Genomic DNA, 17,778 nt, shown 5'->3' with positions numbered 1-17,778 from the left:
AATAATAAAAACTTCAAAAATAACCAGCACCAAATAAGCAAACAGTTTAAGAGGGAGTAACCCTTTGGGCTGATCAGCAAAACCCTAATCCTCTTGATGTTTCACCATAGCGAGGGTTCCTTCGTACCTTCACTCTTAATAACTCAATTATTTGCAAATATACTGTACCAGGGCTTTGTAATACAGGTGAAGAACATGTCAGACTAATTCCAAACAAATAAATTACAACAAATTATTTTGAGGCGGTAATAAGGGTGATCGGCAAAATCGTTACAAATCTTGCGGAGCTTCAGTTTATAGGATTGTAAGCACCAGAAAATCGCTTTGGGGGGAGCTTCCGGAGGATAAAAAGAACAAGAGCACATGGGAAAATCTCAACCAACTGAAAGATGCAACAGATAATACTAACCATCAAAACAGTTATTTGCACAAAAAACTCAAGTCGCAAAGAGAGTTACCATGTAATAGATGAAGTTGAAGACGGGATGATCGAGGACATCAAGGTCAGCATCATGGTCAAACACAGAAAGAGAAACCTGGCAAGTTCAATATGGACATAATCAGAATTTTGCGGCTGCGGCCACCCTCTTAGAATTGGTTACATTCTTCGAGGTTACTCCATATTTATAAATCCATTTTTACAAAGAATTCTGTGCTTTACTTGGTAAGACAATTGTGAGAAAAGTTGCGTAAAAAATAAGCAAAGTTTGAAGGATATCTTTTACCACAAAGCATCTTATCAAGAAACATGTGCAACATATTGCTGTAACGGACCCAACCTACGAACAACATTTATTAAAAAAAAAGTGAGTCCAACATTCTCCAAATTGAAGATTAGTTGCACACAATTTAACTTAATCACAAATCATTAAAGTAATTACTCTATCTTGCAGAATTCCTATAAGCCATAGGAGGAAATCGAAGCAAAAGTCCGGCCCAACAAGGCTATCTAGTCTAAATAGAAATTGGAAAAGCAGTGAAGAATGAGTCTTCTGCATTTTTCTCAATCTTAGTATCTTGTTCATAGGAAGGAGCTGCCCTCCAAGGGAGCAGCTCACATTGTGATCTGGCTTGAAAATTTGCAGTCAATAGGGACGGTATTTAAATCAAATGTGTCTGGAACTGCTCAGCAATTAAATAAGAAATGTAATGCATCAGAGAGACTGATACTGACATAAAGAGGTAGACCATCAAGTCTTTTCCTACAAAAGATAAGAAAATAGGAACCTATTGAATGTTAGTCACCTAAACTACAAAAGATAAACAGGCAGTTCATCAGGTCCTTTCACGGTGTTTTAATGGTTTGTCAATATGACTAAGTTGAGTATTTGATAATATACATCAAGTGTACAAAGTATCATGCGAGTTGGAGATTGGAGATCAAGCTTATATAATAAAAGGCCAGCCCGGTGCACGAAGCTCTCGCCAATGTAGGGTCCCGGGGAAGGGTCTATTGTACGCAGTCTTACCTTGCTTTGCAAGAGGCTGTTTCCAAAACTCGACATGACCTTTAAGTCACACAACAATAACTTTACCATTGCGCTAAGGATCCTCTTCAGATCAAGCTTATACAATGAACTTAGATAATGGACATCATGGATTGAGTGAGGAACTATATCTTTGAACTTGTCGTGGACGGTCATCAAACTTAGAGAAAGAATCGAAGACATATGAACCCTTGTATTGGATTGATATGTTGTAATATTCGGTTTTTTCGGGTTAGAATGTATTGATGTTGTCATTACAACGATGTTAGGTGTTCTCAAATTATGCTTGTTGATCCACTCAAGTCCTAGACCTTAGGTGAGCTTATGAAATAGAATGTTTATATTTGAGCAATAGTCCATTGGTAAGGATTTCTAGTTACTTGGAATGATATAAGCAGTCAACTAGAAGAAATTGAAGCTGTGATCGCTGACTCTTAACTTTCATATTTTGAGAATCCAGTCAACTAAATTAGGTAGTCTGTTGGTTGTACCTGTCACTTTCAGCTTTTAACTGTGAATGTTGAGCCATTACTTATACAACCCTTTAGAAATGTTTCAGCTACCAAGACTTAACATTCAACATACTTAAGCTAATTGTTGTGCTTCTTTGCAGAAGTACCCAAAATATATCCAAGATCTTGGACAAGAATTTCAAGACTTCAACTCTATCGACTTTTTGATAATCTTTTCTCTCCTTTAGTTAATCCCTTAGGGGAAATTATGAGTTCCAATTAAATCTCTTGTTTGGGTCATACTTGTGAGTTTGTGGAAATCTTGGTATTGGTAAAGATTTTATCCTTGTGACATGTTATTCTCGAATTGTAGAGGCTTATTTGATTGAAGAGTGACACTTCAGATGCATCTTAGGAATGAGGTCTTCTAACCATATTAATTGTTATTGTGTTAATATGATTTGTTTATTCAATGCTTCCGCATGCATTACATTTTCTTTGGGTATCACAATTGGTAAATTTTCAAATCCTGGTAAGAAGTAAATCCTTTATCAATTAATAATGCACTCTTTTTCTCCTTTTTATCTATTTGGCTAGCTTCAGATCATTGCAAATTTATATTACATCGGAATGTTGTCTGTACAATAATGCCCTCATGTACGACTAATCTCAGTAACAAAAGGAACAAATAGCATAGAACAATGTAATTGCCATTGGAAGTTAAGACTTGATTTTTTTAAAAAAATAGGGAACAAAACAGATAGAAATTACAATTTTAAAAATTAAAATAATTTATTTAGTACAACTTAGACCCACTACTAAAAGGGCAGAAGAGATTGCAGAATTCTTGTAGGGAGCCCAAATTATGGAAAACCATTAGAATAAAAGAGATTTTTAGAAAGATTGTGTTCTCAAGATACCTCATTCAACTTCTTTTGACGACCCTTGGATTCAATTGGGAAGCGTCTCAGCATAATGAATAACCTTACAAAAAGCAAGAAAGATAATTTCAAGTTTAGCACCCAAACTTTAATAATAAATCCAATAAATCTAAGTGTAGAACTTGATGATTTAATTTCTATTATTTAACTAGAAATATGTTTACAAGAATCATTACCTTCCACCATAAATCAGAAATGCAAGAGCAGCAAGGAAAGAAACAACTGCAAAAGATAAGGAAACCCAAACAAATTCAATCATTTCAAAACAAGAGCACCGGAAAGCTACAAAGATAAATTCCAGTTTGATTTTTCCCATTTTAAAACCAGAGAAAGCAAGCAAATATGCAGATCAAAAGCATAAATATATTCAGTAATTAAGATTTAATAGCAAGCAAATTATACATATAAATTTATTTCATTTGAAAACCTGATAAGAAGAGTTTGGCAACTTCCATCAACACTGGCTTACGACTTATTTGTACATATGCCCAAATGCAGATCTGCAATAAAATAGATTGAAAAAAAAAACTCGACTCTTTAATTTTTAGCACATGTTGATCATGGCTATGTTAGTTCACCTGTATTATGTACACAGCGCCATTTATTATCAGATATGAACGTCTAAGGTTATTAATTGGAAGGTTTCTAGCCTGAAACACAGAGAGAGAATCTGTAAGTTCAAATGGTAATCAAAAGAAGGGTGACGATTCTAGTGTATGAATTATGATAAAACTACCTGATAGTATATCTCTGCCCAAAACAGCACAAGTAAAGTGTAAGTTGAAAAAAACAACAGGCTGGGAAGGTCTAGAAGTGCCATTTCAAGAGCCTGAGCTTCAATTATACCACAAAAAGTAAATAGAATAGTAAGTCTAAATATGATGAAACTCAATTAAAAAAAAATTGTGCTTGGAATTTTAATTTAGTAAATTATTAATAGAAAGTTCCAGCAGAAACTTGTTTCAAGGCCTTTGAGTGAAGAACAATTACACATAACATAACAATCAACAAGCTTGATTTCTTTAACCACTGCATCATTAAAAATAATAGAGAAAATACTGCAACATGAAGTGTTTGAACAGACAAGACTATCATTTATAACAATAAAGGGATACAAAATAATCACCTCACCAATATGAACCACTCTCGGACATTATTATTGCATCACCACACACAATAACAAAAGCCAATTCCAAATTTCTTTAACCAAACCAAATAAAAATATCTTTAGTTAAACTAAACACTAATGCATCATCTGTGAGAAATATAATCTTCTCGCTTCTGTACCATAGGGTTAGAAGCCTTATATTCCAGAAGAAACAACTTACCTTAGATTTGATTAGAAACACATCTTGGTAGAGACCAAATAGAACTGCACGCACTGCAAAATTATGAGTATAGTTAATGCATGAAATAACAATTAAGGGGGAGGTGAACACTCGGATTGTTGAAAAGTAGACATACATCCACTCACAACAAAATTCATGAGGTGGAAGACTTTCTGAGTCGTCCATCCAGTCCCTGGTACTCTCAACTGAATCCTTATTAGTTGTATCTGTGGGGACACAAAATCATAGAATGAAATATCTGAGAAAAATTGAGGCTAAAGGCACTTCGAGAAAGGCAAACAAAACTAAGCAAGACAAAATGAGTTGTAGTCTGGCAAATACCACAATTGTTGGATGTATTCAATAGCCTGACTTTTGGATCCAATTATGAACCAAAGAATGAAGAGGTAGGAGACAAGAGAAATAGTTCTAAGGGGTAGTAGTGGAAATTTGAGTAATTCTTACAGTTAACAATCAGAATCATAACCTTAGTTGGTGTGAGTTGAATCTGAGTCAAAATCCACTGTGACATGCTGCTATCAGCTATTTGATGGCATATACTAGTTTCAGTTGATGCTGTTGGCTATGCTAAGTGGCCATCCCACTCAAACACGAGATTCTGAATTGGATAATCTTGCTGAACAAATTCAGTTTATTTAACATAGTCATAATCTCTTACAAGGACTGCATGGCCAGCAATTCCCACAGAGAGATCACGATTTACTGTAAGTTCCATTTCTTCTGTTTTGCTACTTCCGCACGCACTAACCAAGGGACACTTGGAAAAGAGAGAAAATTTATGGATTTTTTACCTTGGTTGAGTGTACGTTATATTAGATCCGACCGCCGGTTCGACGGTCCGGAACCGCCGGTTCGACGGTCCGGAACCACCGGTTCGACGGCCCGGAGCCGCCGGTTCGACGGTTCCGGGGGTTAACCCTTAACTTTAACTGTCTAAGGCAGTTATAGTTCACAGTTCGTGCACGGTTCACCACAGTTTACGGTTCATGCACGGTTTGTCACGATTCAAGATTATTATATTAAAAAAAATAAAATTGTAAATTCATAAAAAAAAACTTCTACTTATTTAAGTTGTCTACGTAGTCCTTTAGGGTAAAGGGGAATCAAAGCCCTCGTAGTTCTCTTACCTTTTACCCTTTTACCTTATGAAGTGGCGTTGTTAATGAGTCATTAGCTAGATTTCTTTTGATTGTTAATGAAGGTGGTGTGGAAATAATGAAATGAACTCCTTATTTATAGAATTTAGAGAATAATGGATACTAATATTAGAACCCTTAGTTGTGTTTTGATGTGTTGTCAAATAAGTTTAAGTTAGGTCTTATTGTGTTTTAATTTGTATATCTAAGTGTGTAGGGACTTAGGAGAACATACAGGTACCCGATGGCTAAGGAACATCGGAGACAACAAATCGGGGCAGAAGACGCAAGCAAGAAGGATGACATGAGAAAGGAGTCGTCGGCTCTGTGCATCTGAGGCACAATGAGCTGCAAAAGAGTACTCCGACGAAACGAGAAGGATACATGAGCGAGAGATGGAAAGACTCGGTGTATCCGAGGTACGAGAGTCGGAAGGAAGACTGAGCAAGGTGACTGAAACAAAGCAAAATTGTCAAGTCTAAGATTGACCATTTCCAAGAGACTGTAAGCTCTCAGGCGATCGGGTATCATCGCCACATCAGCAGGAGGCGTTGCTGAACGAATCAGGACGAAGTCCACGTCAGCAAGCCTCCAAGCGACCGCAGAGCCTCCAAGGGACGGTAGAGCGAAGAGTCATCTAGAACTGTCAGAGGACCATTGCCAGGATGGATCAAGTTATGACGAATACAGGTGACCAAGGAAGCCTACAGTCGATCGAAGAGTGACAGATCAACAAACGATTAGATCGAGATGAAGACTATAAATAGAAATGAAGCTCGAAGAACAAAAATAACACACATTCGAATACATTGTCTTTCAGTTCTGTTATTTCCTTTGTGCTCAATAGGTGTAAGAGGTTTCTCTGTCTCCAAGTCATTTTCGACGAGATCTTAGAGGAGCTTTTCATAGTCTTGGACTTACAACCCGAGGGTTGTAACCAAGTAAATTCGGCCGGTTTTATTATGTTTGTGTTATTATCTAATTAATGTGTGTCCTCGCTAGATCTTTAGCAAGAAAAATAGATTGGTTTTATTTGCAGGTCGCTATTCACGCCTCCCCTCCAGCGATCCGAATCGCTTCCGCTGCACCAATAACTAAATCGTAATCCTTGATAAAAAAACGTCAAATAATCTCAACCGTTAAAAAAAATATTTACTTTTTACTCTTGTAAAAGAAAATTATAGTTAGTTATTAAATAATTAACTAATACATATGAATATCAATTTAATGTAGTCTAGTTGGTTAGAATACTTCACCTTGTAAGAGAAGACCGAGGTTTAATGCCCCACCAATACCATTCTTTTTAATTTATTAAAAACATTCATCTATAAATGAAATAAAAAAAAATAGTTGAACCGCAAGTTCACGAATTGGACCATTGAACCATAAACAGCTTGGCTAGTCGGGGTTCGGACTCGGCCCGGGGGCAAGTCTACGTTATATGGACTCGAGCAAATAGCCATATTTCTAGTGTCTCCGTTGGTCATGATAATCCGATGACACACTATGCAAGGTAAGTATAAGCAAAATCTACTATGATGAATATAGTTTAGTGAATAAAATAGATACAAAATACACGAGATCTGAATAGCAAGAAAGCTTTAAAAGGTGTTTGAAAGTTCATTTGACCAAGTATTAGCACATACGTAATGTGGGATATATATGCACATCTAGTTTGTATTAAAGAAATACAAAAAAATATTTATATTGATAAAAATGATCAACAATTATTCAATTCCTCCAATTCATAATTCCACATAAAATCATTCAATTTAAGCATGCAATATAACAATGTAAAATCATTAAACAACTTAAATGATATAACATGATAAACTAAGGTAAAAAATATTAAGTTATTTAATACACCAAATTTATGTTGAACCACATTTGTATAAATTCTTTATGATACAACATGAGAAATTTGGGGGAAAAGTTGTTTGAAATAAAAAAAAAACTACATTAAAAACACTATTGCTTCTTAATTGTTCAATACATACATTGATTGATTGGAATCACGTGATTCGATTCGAACGTGAATATTTCAAGCCACATGGATGAGTTAGAGTAGGATAAGTATCAATCCAATTCGATACAAACTGGACCAACTCAATACAAACCGCTGTATTTGCGATTCATGAAGTGTAAAAATCAGAATTTAACTGATCCACAATGGAAAAAATTACTCATAGGGTTTTCAAGGATTAAAAAAGCATTGTTGTTTCTTTCTCCTTAACATGATAGTTCACATTCAACTATTAGTCCCTTTGAGCAACTATTTTCTAGACTTCTTCCTTAATCGTCTTCGACTCTTTGAGAAACTATAGCATATGATGCCCCTTAATCCTCGTCCATAATAAACATTAACAGGATGTTGGTGACCTGCACTAAAGAGACTAGCATGTCCTCTTTTAAGCATGTCCTCATAGAGATTAAAGAAATTTTATTCATAGCCTAATGACCTTCCTCAATTAAGCACGTCCATTAAGGCACCAATGTGGTTATGGGTAGAGATGTAAAAGGGGTTAAGTCGACCATGGTCGTGCATGACATAGTAGGAGATTGGTTGTAACAAAGTCTGTGGGTCATGTCAAAGACAACTCTTCTAGCCGCACAACACAATTATGTTGGGTAGAGGAGTATGACATGCACATCAGACCAACCACCCCATGAATAAGGAATTTTACATATTACCCTTTTTATTCTTAAAATAGTTTTAAAGATTTATGATCTTATTGCATTAGTTTTAATCTTTTAGAAAGTATTTAAAAACTATTATTTTATTATTTATTGATATTTTATAATTTTATATTTTACTATTAAAATCACAACTTGGCAGGCCAAACCCATGCACAACCCATGTGGCCCATGCCAGGCATGGGGTAGCATAGTTTCGGACCATGCCCAGCCTAGTTTCAACTAAGTTGACAGAGACACTATCCATGCTCAACCTGAATAAAGCTCGGTGAAACTTCTAGTGATGGGTGAGACATCCTTGTTTTGTGTATGCTTCTAAATTTTATTGTCTTTTGCATTGTTTATTGAATTCAATTACGTTTTTAGTTTTATTCAGGTCTCATGGGGCATCTCCATCCTCGATGTTGTAAAATATTGAAATCTATCAAGATTTTATCTCATTATTTTATATGTTTTAAATTAACAAATATGGTATTTTATTTCTTTAATTATTCTCATATTGGATTTCATATTTTTTTAAAATATTTTTTTTTCCATTGTAACTAATTAAAGAACCTATATCTTTATGTTTTAAAAGTAAATGATGGTTATAGATTTGTATTTGATGACACATTGTATCTTAGTATAATGCATTGATTATGAAAGTCCAAGGAATCTTTTTCTTTTTTTGTTTATTGCAGACCTACTGTACACTAGCAGCTCCATTGATTTAAATCATTTTTAGTGTTTTTTGTTCATTCTTTGACTCTGGTTTTGAGATATTGTTCACAGAATGTCTCCAAAGAGGTAAAGAAGAGTGAAGTCAGTCGAAAACACTGCAAAAAAAGTGATCAAGGAAACTAACAAGATTGGAATGTAAGAATCTAGCTAGAACAAGAAGAAGTTGCACCTTCAAAAGTTCCAAAAGATGTGAGAAATCAATTTATACAATTTTTATGTAACATGAGAAACAACAAAGAAGCTATTCATGGTTGCTAACAATAATTCATAAACTTGAAGAAAAATAAGTACTGCGTGATATATGCAGAAATACTTATGGCAATGTCTTGACATTCAATTTGGTAAAGAGCCCTTTTTTGTGCTGCACACTATCTAGATCTGATTCTTGCTAACATTGGTGAAAAAACTAAATTTTTTATATTACTACAAGGGCAAGGTGAATCACAATGTTTTTCATTGCTACACTTTGATCCTCAAGTTGTCTAGAAGATTGCTTAAGGAGGTGAATTAGCAAATGTTACAAGAATGAGCTTTGCTCTAATATACCTTGGACTAAATACAAAATTGGTGGAGATAAAAATTGTAATTAGATCGACCTTTGCTTCTTAATTAATTGCTAAAAGTTTGTTATGAAGAGGAAAGTGTAAGGTATCGTGCTGTGATCAGAGATATAGGAAATCAATGAAGTTTTATATAAAATGCACAACTCTTTTTGTGAAAGTACTTTGACTTATTGATGGTGATGTCAAGCTAGTTATGGAATACATTTATGAAACAAAGGACAGAACCAAGGGACAAATTGCCAAGAATTTTAATACATTGAGACTAAATTTCCTATAGAAATCAACAGATTTTTGGGGTTATTGACACTCACTAGGATTAACAGCTCCGTGGACTTTTCCATGCAAATCAAATTCTCAGTATAACTCTTAATTTAATTTTACTTTATTTTCTACCCAACTAAGATTTTAAATGAACAGTTAAGTATTAATGATACTGAAATAAATGGACATCTGAGCATTGCTTTTAATAATATATTTGTAATGCTTCATAATCATTAATAACACACATATATTGGTACCGAGAATTGGGAACAACATTTCCTTCAACATATGGTACCAAAGCCGACACCATAAACCTCTTCTTCGAGCTGATCATCGCGGCAACACTCCCAAATGAATTTCATTCATTATCACCCTTCCCTGCCTCACACGTCTTGTTGTCTCTATACCTTGGAGCATTCTACATGTGACTCCATATGCATGATTGTCGCCTTTGTGTGCTCTCCATCTGCATGATTGGTCATTCATGCAATTGTGGCTCCCCATTGAATGCCCTCTGACAGCTCTCTTCCACATGTGACACAAGCTCTCCAAGTTCTGACCATGTAATCGAACCCTACCAATGTTGCTCATCTCTGCATGCACAACTGTCGTCACTTGTTCCGCCGGCCCTAAACCCTCCCTCACCCAACTCCATCGGTTCTAGAGCTCCAAGCGAAGACAACTAAAGGAGGGGTTGGTAGCTAAGATTTAAAGGCATGTTCTCAACCATGTTATTATTTTATTTAGCTTCTAAGTCTTGTGAAGTTTCGGATTTTATAGTTTGTTAGGTTTGGTTCTGTTGTGGTGTAAATTAGCCTGCATGAGTGAACGAATTTCACTTCGGTATCTTATGTAGGAAATTTAGTTAGCTTTCATTATTAATTTACAAAACCCTTTTCGGATCAAAGATGAATTTCATATAATTTTTTTACCACTGACTGACGAATCTGGAATTATGTCGTGACCCTATTGTTTTTGGTTCTATTGTGGTGTAAATTAGCCTTAATAGGTGAACGAATTTCACTTCGATGTCTTCTGTTGAAATGTAAGAAATTTAGTTAGCTTTCATTACCATATTGCGGAACCCTTTTCGGATCAAAGATGAATTTTATATGATTTTTATACCACTGACGAATCTGGAATTATGTCGTGACCCTACTGCTTTTGGTTTTGTTGTGGTGTAAATTAGCCTCTATGGGTGAACAAATTTCACTTCGGTATCTTTTGTTGAAATGTAGGAAATTTAGTTAGCTTTCATTACCAATTTACGGAACTCTTTTCAGATCAAAGATGAATTTCATATGATTTTTATACCACTGGCTGACGAATCTGGAATTATGTCGTGACCCTGCTGCTTTTAGTTTTATTGTGGTGTAAATTAGCCTCAATGGGTGAATGAATTTCACTTTGGTATATTCTGTTGAAATGTAAGAAATTTAGTTAGCTTTCATCACCAATTTACAGAACCCTTTTCGGATCAAAGATGAATTTTATATGATTTTTATACCACTGACTATCGAATCTTGAATTATGCTGTGACCTTGCTACTTTTGGCTTTGTTGTGGTGAGTTTTAAATTCTATTTTAAGAGTTATGAATATGAATGTTGCATTACAATTTGGCCATGCTTCTAGTTGTCTTCCCTTAGAAGATCTATGCTTAATTCTAAGTATTAAACTTGTAAATTTCAAATTTATGGGAGTAGTTCTAAATTCTATTTAGAGGGTCTTATTCATTATGATGTTGCGCTACCGTTGTTCCATGTTTTCCCACGTCTTGTTTTATTTTAGTTCTTCAAGTTCAGGTATGTTTAGGTACCCTATATAAGTTTCAGTTTTGGTTGAATGTTTGTGTTAAGGAGATGATACCATATTAGCTTTTATAGATTTATAGGGTTTGGATTGTATAAGACCTCATGCTCTTTTATTACTCAGAAGTTGATACCATGCTAGCTCCTAGAAATTTTGATACCATAAAGTTGAACCCAAGTTGATGATTACTTTGTGGCATGTGTAGGTTTGGATATTAGGGGTTAAGTTGCCATGAAACTAACCATCTGGTGCTTAAGATATATGTAAATTTTTGGAATTGGATTTTGTTATACCTTTGTTTATTTTTGCTTCTTATTATGCTGACTAATGAGTCACATGTTAATGTTAGGGAATTAGGATGTTGGATCTAGTTATGCCCATGTTTCTTCTTTCTCTTCATCATGTTAACTTAATGAGTCATATGTTAATTCTATGTGTTTCGGACTTTTGGGGTTTAATATATGCACTCAATTATGTTTTGATAACTTAGTATGTTAGATTAGTTCGTTATTTTAAGGACATGTATGTTATGAAATTGATGATAATATGCATGTGTAATGTGGTTCCAATGTGTAACTGATACCAAGTGAAATTATAAGTAGTACTCTTTACAAAGACAATTTAAGAACCATGCATGTATACTTGCGATGTATAATATGAAAGAGTTATATGGAAAAGTAGAGGAATACGTGCATGTGTGGTAACAATATGGGATTGGTGCCTCGGGATGAGCTCCGGGAAGGGTCTTTCCAAAAATGAATGATGGTGAAACGCATTGGTTTCGACTAGTGTGAGTTGTATCATAAGGCATATGCTTGTTGCGCAATTAATTACATGATCATGGACCAAATGAACAGGCTCTAATGATGGTTACCACACCTACGTTATGTTCGTCCCTTATTAAGTTATGTATATGTTTTTCTTTATGTAAAGTAAGTTAATGCTCCATGCTTCCTAATTTTGTTCTTGATTATGTTATGCTCTTGTTAGGTTTTAGATCTTTGCATTAGTAATGCTTAAGATTATATTTTGCTATGTTATGCTTTATCTATACAATGATTTATGTGGGGTGAAAAGTATGATAACATATATGTTTGGCAGGAGTATGTTCACGATTATGCTCTCCTTATGTTTATGCAAAACAATTAGCTAGAGGATAAATTAGTTAGTATAGGTTACTCGATAGGACACATGGATATAAGAACTAATTAATGCATAATATGGTTTGAATATGCTGAGTCTCTCGACTCACAGATTTAACTATTTAAGGTAATGAGATGAATGAGGCAGGAGGCGTTGACAAGTGGGCCAGCTTAGGACAACGACAGTACAATCCGAAGATCTTCCAGTTTAATTTCTGCATCAATTGGATGATTTCTTTTGTAAAATAAATTCTGGAACTATATGACCAGTACTTAGTATGGCTAGTAGTTAAATGTTTTAAGGACTATCCAAGTATCTCAGTTAAATCGAGAGTATGTTATGGTTGTAAGTGCATTTATGATTCGGGACGTTCATAAAAAAAAAAAATGGGGCATTTCAGTAATATAGTAAATATCAAATTAGATTATAGTATTACCTATGATTGAACCAAACAACATTTGGTTATGTTTTATTCTGCATAACCTTTTAAAAAAATATATAAAGGTCTAGTAATAATTGTAACCAACAGTGAACCATGGTGTAACTAACAGTGAACCATGACCTAAACCATAATTGACAGCTATGAACTGAACCATAACTGGCTTAACGATTAAAGTTAAAGGTTAAGATTTTTGAACCATCGATTTTGAACAATTAATGTGTCAATTATGAAACTTTGCCGATGTTGAATAACTCTGTCATAGCCATAAAAGAGAGTTGCGTTAGGTTGGTAGTCAATGTAAAAAAGAAAACAAATATTATGTTTGTCAAACTATTATGATAGTGCTAGACTATTCCCCAAAAAGACTTGGGTGTAGTGTAGGAAAGAGCCCTCACGCCCTATGTTGGATAAGGACACACATTATAGGAATATCGATTGTCTTAGATTTAGACTCACTGTTAAAACAATGAAGGTACTAGATACGTTGATTAGAAAAAGAATTAAGGTTTTATGCTTACAAGAGACAAAATGAGTAAGGTAGAATACAAAGATGATAGAAAATTTAGATTTTAAGTTATAATATACAAGAAAGAGTAAAATGAGAAATGAACTAGGTATTATTGTAAATAATTCATCAAGGGACGAAATAATTATAGTTAAGAGTGGAGATAGGATTATTGCTCTCCATGTAGTCGTAGCAAAAAAAACTATTAATCTAATTAGCATATATACATCTTAAGTAAGATTAGACAAAGACATTAAATATAAATTTTGGGAAGACCTAAATGTAATAATACAAAATATTTCGACAAATGGGCCGTTTTTATAAGAGATCTAAATAAACATATAGGAGCAAGAAATACGAAATACAATACAGTACATGCGAGCCAAGATCTTGGACTAAGACACAAAGAAGACAAAACTATATTAGATTCCACGATAACATATGAACTTATAATAGCTAATACGTTTTCAAGAAGAAAGAAGAACAATTAGTTACGTTTAAAAGTAGGAACAATAAGTCACAAATTAACTTTCTTATGGTTAAGACGAGAGATAAATTTTTTTACAAAGAAAACTTAACCACTTAACATAGGTTAGTGATGTTAGATACCCACCCTAAGTATAATATCAGTAGAAGGAAAACGTGCATGGCTCCTGTGATCAAGTGGTAGAAGTTAAAAGATGGAAAATAAAATATCTTTAAAGAGAGGATAGAAACACAAATATTAGGAGAAATAGATAGCGACTCGTCTACGACATGACATAAGATGACATCAAATTTAAAAATGATGGCTAAGAGTGTACTTGGCGAGTCAAGAGAATGAGCACTATTATATAAATAATTTTAGTAGTGGCATGAGGAAGTTCAAGAGCAAGTAATGGAAAAACAAACCTATTTATTGTATATTTGCCAAAAAAAAAACTTTAAAATGTATGTAATAATAGCCAAGAAAGAGGTTAAGAAAGCAATGGGCGAAGCAAAAAATGAAACTTTCAAATGCTTGTATGGACAACTTCACACATAAGAAAGAAATAAGTGTTAGAAAAAAGAACACTTATAGAATAACCAAAGTGAGAGAGATGAAAGCAAAGGATCTTACCTGAATAAGATGCATTAAAGGAAACTTAAGAAGGTCAAAGGAGTACAGAAATTTTAATTTTGATCGAAGAATTCAAACTTCATAAGTAGAATAAGTGTCAAATGGATGCAAAATGGGAACACAGTTGAATGAATGATATTCTAATAAAGGTATATAAGTGCCAAGGGAAGCATCACATTGGATGGCTTTATTCAACCTGATTTTAAAACAAAGAAAATACCTAGGTAAGTATTCTAGTTCTCTTATATAAAAATAAATTACAAAATTGTACAAATTACAAGGGCATTAAGCTAATAGATCATGCAATAAAATTTTAGAAAAGAGTGATAGAAAAAACATTTAGAAAGGAGACAAAGATGACTGAAAATCATGATATACCTGAAAGATTAATGATATAAGCTATATATCTTTTCAAACAACTAATTCAAAAATATTGAGAAAAGAAGCAAGGCTTACATATGATATTCATTGACTAAAAAAAGTTCATGATAGAGACCTGAAAGATATTATATGGAGAATTCTAGAAAAGAAAGGAGTTAACAAAGCATATATTGAAATTAAGGATATGTATGGCAATATAATGATAAGAGTAAAAACTCTCGCCTGAAGCGTTTTATGTAAAGATAAGGTTACATCAAGGATCAAAGTTCATATTTTTTTACACTAGTCATGGATGAACTCATTGGACACATTCAAAAGATGTTACCATGGTACATGTTATTAACAAATGACATTGTTTTGGCCGAAGAGATACGTGAAGAAGTAAATTCTAAGCTCGATTCTTGGTGGAAAACACTGGAGTAAAAAGTTTTAAGTTTAGTAAAGTAAAGACGAAATATATGTAATTTAAATTTAATAGTATTAGACGAACCAAAGAAAATGTTAAGATAGAAAATGACGAGTTAGCTATAACCTTCAAGTATCTAGGATAGTTTTTGCAAAGGGATGACGAGGTTAATAGAGATGTTTTACATAGGATATAAGCATGATGGTTAAAATGGAGGATGATGCCAAGTGTTCTTTCTGACATAAAGCACATTTAAAACTTAAAGGGAAGTTTTATAAAATGGCAGTTAGACTTGATATATTATATGTTGCTGAGTGTTGGGTTATTAAGCAAGCACACAAGCAAATGATGAATCGCAAAGATGAGGATGTTAAGGTGAATGCATGGATATATGAGGATGAACAAGATATGAAACGATAATATTAGAGAGATAGTCGGGATTGCACCTATTGAGGGAAAACTCCGAGAAACACGTTTAAGATGGTATGAACACGTACTTAGACATTAGGCGATGTGAGAGTATACAACACTATTGAGGGACCAACAGCTGAGTGAAGGCATGACACCTTACCATGTCATCCATAATTTACTATGTATGGATGACAAGGAACTATAGCATGTTTAAGGGTGTCAGAATTGATGTAGAGAGTATCCTTAAAAAAAATATAAATGCATGTATATTAGTGCTTGGATATCTACTAGACATGAGTAGCTATCCTTGATCAACATTATACATTTTGCCTCATATATACGCATTTACACTTTCCATTAATAGAGGAAGGGGGAGAAAAAAAAACTTAGTTAGTAATAAAAAAACAAGTTCATTTAAATATAAATAAAGATATAGTAGGAGGGTAAGTTCAAAGACATAGAAGGCTTCATATAACCGACCCCACGTAGATGTTGTAAGGTGTTATTTCGCAACCATGGCCAAGTCCATACATAAGTAAGAGCTTATCAGCCTTTTCCTTTTATGCATCAAGGAATGAGCACCATGAGTTTTACTAAGAAGATTCTAGGGGCATTTCAACATTAAACAACACGAACATATAAAATTCATTCTAACGTTACTAGGGAACGTGTAATAACTTTACTACTGAATGCACATTTACACAAACATAAAACAAGCATCATAATCCAAAATCAAAGCTTGTGAACGATCTTTAGATTTCTCTCTTCATGATGACATTGACATCTCACAATGGACTACTACCTTGTTCAGACAAGAAATGTTCGTCCTCTTTGAGATTTTAGCAAATTCCGACCGTGAACAATTCTATTTTGGAGTGGCAAAAAGCACAATTTGAAGACAAATTATCGAGCACCAATGCAAATTTAAGACGCAAAAACTACTAGATTTTTAAGGTCCAAAATTCGAGGAAGGGAGGAGGAATAATAGATACCAGAGCGACGAGGCTAACAAGGGCGTAGGAAGCGCAGAGCGCGTAGAAGACATCCCGCTGCCCCTTCACCGAGCCGTCGACATCTTCCCACCATGTCATGACATTCCCCACTGAGCCTTCACCGGCGAAGAACCGGATCGCCTCTCCGACTCCCGTATCCGGCGGAACAGAGGCTAGGCTTATCCTCATTGTGATCGTGGCTCTCGACTCCTGCCTTCGCTTCGCGTCCGTTCTTCTCTGTCGCGTGCTCGCATCACGAGTCCATCTCTAGATCCTTGGAAGCAGATCGGACGATGGGAAGAAGGTCGGTCAGCGGAGCGACCGAGGCGATCCAGATGGCCACCCGTTGGTGGCTCCGCCGCTCGACACGGCCAGTATTTTGACGTTTTCACCGTCGTGTTGCGTTGGTTCCAACGCTTTGCGGAGTGTTTTTCGCTGACGCGCGTCTGCCAGTCCGATGCTCTGCTCTTGTCCTGTACTCTGTCCCGTTCCGAGGCATCGACGGGTCGATAGTTCGAACCGACCCATCCGATAGAAACCGAATCATGACCCAGACATCAAAAAAAAAAAAAAGAAAAAAAATTAAAAATTAAAAATTAAAAAAGACATCCCAAATTAAATATTAAATAGGTGTGCCCCATCATTCATCACTATTGTGGTAATTATCAATTAAGTGTTATAACGTGTAAAAATTATCAAGTAGTTGTTACAATATATATAAGATAATGAGTAGCTGAGTAGGGACAAGCATGGACAAATGAAATTGCAACGACAATGATAGCAGTGCATTAGTGATAGTGATATAATGTCTATTGTTTGTTACAGGTCCGGCTTAAGGCATAGGCCATTAAGGCCTATGCCTAGGGCCTCAATTTTATTGGGGCCCATTATTAATTAAAGAATAGATTTATTATTTAATATTTACATTTAACAGTTATATTGTCTAGTTCCCAGGTTGCATTATGCATGCATGCAGATTTTGCTCT

At 34.8% G+C, this 17,778-nt stretch overlaps 1 protein-coding gene across 2 annotated transcripts; it reads right to left on the bottom strand.

Moving 5' to 3' along the window:
* Nucleotides 1-70: 70 nt before the first annotated feature.
* On the bottom strand, nucleotides 71-17,317 carry LOC122034732 (tobamovirus multiplication protein 1-like). 2 transcript variants are annotated; one of them, XM_042594070.1, is made up of 11 exons: nucleotides 16,793-17,315; nucleotides 4,345-4,435; nucleotides 4,209-4,261; nucleotides 3,617-3,709; nucleotides 3,459-3,530; nucleotides 3,308-3,380; nucleotides 3,057-3,102; nucleotides 2,860-2,923; nucleotides 726-779; nucleotides 459-536; nucleotides 71-382 (listed from the first exon to the last, which is right to left on the bottom strand). In XM_042594070.1, the coding sequence occupies exons 1-11, from the start codon at nucleotides 16,979-16,981 to the stop codon at nucleotides 290-292; spliced, it is 906 nt and encodes a 301-aa protein (XP_042450004.1). In that variant the 5' UTR covers nucleotides 16,982-17,315; the 3' UTR covers nucleotides 71-289. The 2 variants fall into 2 exon arrangements, with proteins under 2 accessions (XP_042450004.1, XP_042450005.1); XM_042594071.1 differs by lacking the exon at nucleotides 726-779 and having other exon boundaries at nucleotides 16,793-17,317.
* Between the last annotated feature and the right edge of the window lie 461 nt (nucleotides 17,318-17,778).

This window comes from Zingiber officinale, chromosome 11B (assembly GCF_018446385.1).
Source record: "Zingiber officinale cultivar Zhangliang chromosome 11B, Zo_v1.1, whole genome shotgun sequence".
Taxonomy (NCBI): domain Eukaryota; kingdom Viridiplantae; phylum Streptophyta; class Magnoliopsida; order Zingiberales; family Zingiberaceae; genus Zingiber; species Zingiber officinale.
This window is presented reverse-complemented; position numbering and strand designations above follow the sequence as displayed.